The 7,186-nt window shown below is 37.6% G+C and overlaps 1 protein-coding gene across 1 annotated transcript; it reads right to left on the bottom strand.

The window, feature by feature from the left end:
* Window positions 1-890: 890 nt before the first annotated feature.
* LOC139884708 (putative 3,4-dihydroxy-2-butanone kinase) lies at window positions 891-6,915 on the bottom strand. Its single transcript, XM_071868702.1, has 20 exons — window positions 6,876-6,915; window positions 6,111-6,184; window positions 5,955-6,018; window positions 5,362-5,474; window positions 5,198-5,245; window positions 4,807-4,878; window positions 4,611-4,700; window positions 4,188-4,361; window positions 3,831-3,914; window positions 3,300-3,355; window positions 2,800-2,930; window positions 2,596-2,688; window positions 2,409-2,473; window positions 2,172-2,315; window positions 2,039-2,082; window positions 1,713-1,793; window positions 1,548-1,621; window positions 1,321-1,433; window positions 1,134-1,229; window positions 891-1,019 (listed from the first exon to the last, which is right to left on the bottom strand). The coding sequence occupies exons 1-20, from the start codon at window positions 6,913-6,915 to the stop codon at window positions 891-893; spliced, it is 1,785 nt and encodes a 594-aa protein (XP_071724803.1).
* Between the last annotated feature and the right edge of the window lie 271 nt (window positions 6,916-7,186).

Raw genomic sequence — 7,186 nt, forward strand, 5'->3', positions numbered from 1 at the left:
AAGTCCTTCAAGGTATCATTTAAGTTTACATCCAAGTGATGATCTTGACTATCCTTTTCTTGTCCTCTATTATATTGTTTGTAATATTTCACATTGTTCAAGTTTGCACCCTGTGTTTATTGCTTTACTTATTTTGCTTCCAAAGTTGGGGCACTCTTTCATGATGGATATCTTATTATTTCATGTTACTTCGTACTATGGATATGGTTGTAGTGCAGGCAAGGATTGGAAAGGTTCAAGAGAAGCTTACTGCTGCAAATACTTGAAATACGACTCAACTCTCAAGTCATACTCACATTACTAACATCACCATATCCGGATATAAAATTGAGGAGTCTTGTTGAATGTTAAAAAAGTTTTTTGATCAGTCTCATTTCCTTCCCATTATTTGGGACGGTCAGTATAGAATGGAGTAGTTAATCAAAAAAAAAAAGAGTATAGAATAGAGTGTTTCGCTACTATGTCGGGGCTATACTAGATTTTGTTTTGAAATTTGAGAGTTATACTAGATGTCCTAGTTTTGGGATTAACATACACGACTTATACTAGAGTCTAGACCACATTACCACATGTAATATCGACACATGAGTTTCCCTTTGAACGTTTCAGTAAGTTGTTAGATAACCAACCATGAGTTGAAAAAATATAATATCGAGCACAAAATGGAAACTGGTTCCATAATGGTTCGGAGTTATTTACTCGCCCAACAACCAATCCTCCCTGGATTGTATATTTTGTGACAAATTTAGATAAAACAGATTTGTATTTGATTCCCGATAGCTGTGTAGTTGTTCTCTCTTAACCCTTAGTTATTCTCTCTTGTACATAACGTATATCCCATCCATCCATCCATCCATCCATCATCCTCACTCTATTCTCTTTGTTTGTGTTTAACTGGAAGTATTAGTAGCCTGTTTGAGAGCTAAGGCTGCTGCTCTGTACCATGAAGCAGCGGCCATGGCACCTGGGTCTGGAACTGATGCAAGGATCTCTGCTGATACATAGCTTGAACGTCCTGCCTGCATTCATACAAATGCGACAAGTCATTTCAAAAGAAGTGGGACGGATCAATAAATAATAATATAATATAAATAATTAAAATGGAGTAATCGTAACTATTATTATTATAATACCTGGGCTTTCATGGCCTTAGTGGATTCAGCCCCATCCATTGCTGCCTCCGATGAGAAAAGAAAAGCAGAGCAGGGATCATCCTCAGCATTTAACCTCTGCAAAGCAAAAGAAAATGTCACGAATTACAGATTTGATGATACCATTACTAAGAAGATGAGAGATCAAACTGCTGAGCTGGCAGGTAACCTGATTAAGTAGCGTTGATGCTGGAATGAGGGCATCTAACATTGTACGACAGCCTGCAGTAGCTCCCCCATATTTACTCACCGAAGCAATGGCTGCCTCCAGTGCTTCAGCCCCTGAATCAAGTAAGTCAGGCTATGAGAATCAATCTAATGCACGTCCATATAACAAGCCAGCCATGACTATATATAAGTAATTATATTGGGAAAGATCAGACCCGATCGTCTCACATTTTTTTGGTGTGATCTCAGACTGGGTATTCTCTTTTAACTGAGCATATGCAGCCTTACAAAAGATGTTATATCTGATTCATCAAGACAGATCGATAAGTAAAACCAGAATGGAATACTTTTATCACATAATTCTGTAAACAAACAATAGATGAGTAAATGTACAGTATTCCACTTGTTCCACCCATGCTTTTGATAGATGATCCAATTTCATTCACTGTTTCCGCAGCATCATTCAGAGGATAACTGGAAACCGAAACAGAGTGCTTTATTATAAGTTATTATGGGGATAAATAAAGATTTACAGTCAGGGCAACTAGTCAATGCCAATCAAATGAATCTAAATCCAACAAATATGAGACTGAATCTGACAACAGAGCAACAAAGCATACCATGAGAGAATCCAATTTAATTGATTGATCGATTCTTTTGGGTACTATGCTAGCTTCGAAAAATTAACTACATGAAACTGTTAAACATTAAGAGCGTACCACTTTCTCATGTCCTCCAAAATTGACAAAGCACCTTTGTACATCTGCAACAAAACAAATCAATAAGAACCGAAAGCAGCAACAGAAGATATAAGCAAATAAAATATGATTATGTGTACTTGAGGTGACTCACAGTTGACCCACAGTCACCGTCTCCCACTTTGCTATCCCATTCATTCAAGCTGTCCCTTAGACTGATTACTGCATTTGCTCCAGCTTCAATAGCTATCTCAAGGATGCGGCCTTGTTGAGTCAGCTCTAGAGGTCTATTTATGGACTACAATGCAAATATAGAAATTAGTGACATTTAAATTGTAGGCTATAAAGCCACCATTCCATTAGAGAATAGCCAATAGCTTTATAGACATACCTCGACATTCCTTGTCAATGGAGATGGAGGCATTGGAATGGGAATCTTAGCCGGAGGACGATTACCTACAAATAAAGTTGATTTAGTAATGCATGAAGTTTACCAAATTTAATAATTGTTTATTTGTTTAGTAGTATTATGATGAAACGGGTCAAAGACTAAATAATTAAAAAGAGCATCAACAAACCAGCAACACCAACAGGCCAACTAAGAGCAGTAGTTGCCGCATCAAGTCGGTGCAAGATTATATCATCTGCCTTCATGATGGAAATAGAAAATCCTGAAATGAAACAGAGCAGTATGAATACCTGTTGAGGAAACCTACAAGGTACAGTTTCCTAGCCAATAACAGGCCAGACAACATGAGTGCATTGTGTTAGCAAGAACAAACCTGCCATATCAAGAGAAGTCATAAAAGACCCTGTATACACCCTTTCAACTGCCAATCCGTGCTCGAGTTGCAATTTGGGAACAGCTTTTCCAGCTGCGATCATCAACTCCATCACAGGAGTGGCGCCTAGGCTGCAGATAGAAGAATAAAATAACCATAAAAATCTTTCCAACCAAAACAAAGGGTTCTATCATGGCCAAAAGCATCACAAATATAGCTTTATGATTGTCCACATAGTTTCTCGAGCAGGTTCAGTTATTTTTTGAATTCTTTCCAATTTAAAATCTTGTGAAGACGAAGCCATCAACTCCTCGCACTTAACCAAACACGCACATATTTTCTTATAATTCTCCGTATTAATGAAAAAAAAAATTACTAAACCTCGAAGAAGCTTTGCAAAGCATTACTGAATGAAGACTGGAATGCTTCATCGAGAATTAAGCTATCACAGTATGATGGTAGATACTAATCTCTAAATATGAAAAAAACTACGGGCATACCCATTGATCATCAGCACTACTCTACTACCGCGTGTAATAGGAACATAGTTGGTATCCTGCAATGATAAGAAGATGACGAAAGTAAATTATGAAGTTAGATAATTCCAAGAATTTCACACAAATAGCTTCTCTATTCCGTTCTTCATCATTTGCATTCTTTTTTTGTATTGAAAAAAGACAACAGCGCTAAAAGTAAATTATGCAATTTGTAATATCAAGAATACCGTACACTCAAAATCTGGCAATTTTAACTTCTAAAAAAGATTAGCATTCCAACCAGTTTTTGTGGAAAAGATGTTGACTGGAAAATATCACAACATAAATTTCCCTTGCTTGAAATAAAGAATGAGGCCTAAACTTCTCATTGAACTACAAATTTGAATGAGTAATTTAAGTTGACCAATCATGGAAATTTTTGCGAGGGAAATGGACATGTGAAAGAACAAGTGTTTCCTTTCATAAGTAGTCAATAAAAACACAGAGAAAGTATGCATTGGCAAAATAAAATATTCTGAAGTTTATAGAGCATACTTGCGATAGTATCTGGTTAAGAACATGAGACACCACCACATCCACTGGCTGAAGGTCAGCAACAGCAGCACCAGGTTCCCCGTGCTGAAAAGACGTAGATGCGAAAGTTAAGAAAATATATTAATAGAAGCATCAGCTGCTGGAGGAAAAATAATACTACCTCCATCCGGAAATACTTGCCTCTTTTCCTATGTATTTGTATTACATAGGAAAAGAGGCAAGTATTTCCGTACGGAGGTAGTATAATAACAACTTTGCCCCCCTAATCTTGTTTTGACCCAGCCTTACTATTTTTCTTCGGCTTCAGCACTACATAGCAGTGCAATTTTATATTGAAAGATAAGCCAAAACACTCACAATTCCAAGACCAAGTTCCATCTTTCCTGGCCCCAAACGATCAGATGTAACTTGACCGGGAAGTGTGCAAACAGATAACGCGACACCCATGGTTCCAACCATTTCGGAAGCACGTTTTGCTTCTGCTGCCACCTCTGCAAGTGGAAGACCTGAGGCAGCAGCAGCTCCAGCAACCTGTCTTCCACAAAGGAGAATGATATAAGTAGCCAATAAATGAAAGAACAAAAAACAAAGGAGCGTTGATGCATCATGAAACCTAGGAAAGGGAAATCGGTAAATAAGACAAGAAATGATGAATTTTGTAATAAAAATACTTAGGCTAAAAAGATTAGTCCAAAAGATAACCCTTCTGTATCTGGTGATAATCACCAACTCTAGAGAGTTCCGTTTAACAAGAAACAAACAACATGTGAGAAAGAGCACCTTGTGAACCAGTAGAGTCCCTGCTAAACCTCTTCGACCAGCTATGCCTCGAGGAGGAGGTAAAGCACAGTCATCTCCAACAATTACAGTCTGCACATGCCACGGTAGTAACCAACAGTCAAAGCCCAACTATATTTATCTAGGCTTTATGAAAACATTTACAAGTTTTAATAGAAAAAGTGAATTAAAATCAAACCTCTATTTTATAACCTTCAGACTTTGCTTGTTCAGCGGCTAAACCAAAATTTAAGCGATCGCCAGTATAATTCTGCCATTGCCCATAAAACAAGAGCATCAATCCCAAAGTAATTTATGCTTCCCATCGAAATTGGTAGACAAAGATTTGAGTTTTTTCTTTTCATATGCGACTAGTGAGCACTACAGAAACACGGTCTAGTTGTATCATTCTTTTCGTCTTCATACGTGATAATGTTTCATTTCTTATAGGATAACGGTCAAATAAATAAATTCATAGCAGTTCTTGAAGAAAGATACCAAACTGTGTTGCAAGCCATAGTGTCACAAACTAGAAAACCTTAAACAGCAAAACAGAAACAATCACCTGAGTGCTTTCAAGAGAACAATACCTTGACAATCAGAAGACAGCCCATTGGACCAGTTACAGCTCGGATACCCTAATATTCAGAAACATACAGTCATATCAATCATCAGAGAAAATAACAAGCGATACATGGCATTGGCATTTTCGTTCTATAAAAAAAAAACAAAAAAAACTAGCACAAAACCATACAGCTAAAATTGAATCAACCGGGGGGGAGGCAAAAACATCTCCACAAATAGCAGCAGTAAGCATCCCTTCTCCCACATATCCAGCATGTGCAGGCTCATGGCCACTTCCACCTCCTACAGCATGAAATGCATTAATGGAACAAATGAATAAAAAAACTTACATGCATAAGGAAACTGACAAAGCCTCAACACATAGAAGTAACATGTCTTTCCTCCAGTGTGACAATTCTTTGCTTTCTTAAGTTTCACGAGATACTTTTCTCAAAAAATAAATGAAGAAGAAAATCCCAATCCCAACCAGCAAGGGGCAATAATGGAATGAGCTATTGGTATCCTAAAGAGATTACTAATTGAAATGAGCCAAGGCTAGAGTGTTTTGTCAACTCATGCGCCATACTACATAGTATTCCTTGAATGAAAACGGTAATCACATTGAAATATTAGCTGGGTTAGATTCTTTCCATTTGAAAAAAGCTCCAACCAAATACAAATTGGAAGAAAACATCTGTCTGGACAAGATTTAGTTTTCTCTCCTTCTCTCTGAAAATTAGCATAAAAAACAGAACAGTAAATAAAAATTGCAGTTTAGCAAACCTGATATAACTGCAACTTTGTTGTATGTAGCACCTGAAACATCAGCTCGCAATACAACCTTGACCTGTGACCCACAGGAAAAAAAATGTCACTAATGGCAGATTGAGGCGAATGCATCACTAAAGAAAGACGAGGGAAGAAGGGATTATCAAAAACCTCTGGAAAACCATCTAAATATTGCAGGCCAGGATAAGTCTCCACAAGACCTTCAATGAACTCGGTCACCACGTCTGCAGCCATCAATTAAAATGTAACTTTGCAGTCAATTGTAGAAAAGAAAGAACAGGAATACCAGTGAAATCGATCAGACACAGGTCAAGGGAACCAATCAGAGTATAACAGATCAACAAATGGTTGCTGTTCAATAAACTGACAACATGAACTGAGTAATGAGGAGCCCAGATAAGAAAATACGAAATCATTACATGTGTATAATAAACAAAGCAGCAAACCACGGCTCATTTTACAAAACAGTCTAGAAAGAAAGATAACGAAGTTCATAGACACGTCTTACCTCAGAATATTAATTTAAATCTAGAAGCTAATATGAGCAGCCGTAATAGTTAACATGCTCTATATCTAGCTAAACAGAAACAGTCAATTGTGCGATCGATCGATGCTAGACAGATGTGATTAGAAATGCGATGCCCAACGTGAGAAATGTATGTTAAGCAAACAATCAACCACAGTATTCCTAATCGCAGTATCACTTTCCTTGCACCATCAATCAACGAAAATTCAAAACAATATGATTCCGGAAGGTGAGAAATGATATGCAAAACATTGAATGAACATCGCGCACAAAATTCTCCAGTACATTCTCTAAGTTTCCTTCCCTTTCTCAAGCAGAAAATTGTGAAGGAATACAAAAATCATCCATACAAATTACCAAATCGAAAGTACAAGTGCGAGAAAACGAACCGTTGGGGTCGTTGATGAGTTTTTTGCCTTGAAATGCCATTGACGATTATCCAATCCAAGCGAAGCGAGATAATCCCTAATTAATCGATGATGATGAAATAGTGAATGTGGTTGGAGAGAGAGAGAGAGAGAGAGTGAGAGTGTGGGAGTGCGTGTGCGATTGTATTTATACACGCGACGACGCGAGGTTGAGATGAATGGAAGAATGTTACACTGATGATTTTATGAATTATGATACAGTCAATTGACACTTGGACCTTAGCTTAAGCTCGACTGAACCAGTTGACATGCATATCCGGTGGTTGATGGAG

Source organism: Rutidosis leptorrhynchoides, unplaced genomic scaffold (genome assembly GCF_046630445.1).
Source record: "Rutidosis leptorrhynchoides isolate AG116_Rl617_1_P2 unplaced genomic scaffold, CSIRO_AGI_Rlap_v1 contig59, whole genome shotgun sequence".
Taxonomy (NCBI): domain Eukaryota; kingdom Viridiplantae; phylum Streptophyta; class Magnoliopsida; order Asterales; family Asteraceae; genus Rutidosis; species Rutidosis leptorrhynchoides.

Coding starts and splice junctions, on each gene's coding strand:
- LOC139884708 (XM_071868702.1), bottom strand. CDS start 6,915: ATGGCATTTCAAGGCAAAAAACTCATCAACGACCCCAACG. Junction 2,083..2,171: donor ACGGTGACTGTGGGTCAACT/GTGAGTCACCTC, acceptor GTTTTGTTGCAG/ATGTACAAAGGTGCTTTGTC. Junction 1,622..1,712: donor GGTGGAACAAGTGGAATACT/GTACATTTACTC, acceptor TTGATGAATCAG/ATATAACATCTTTTGTAAGG.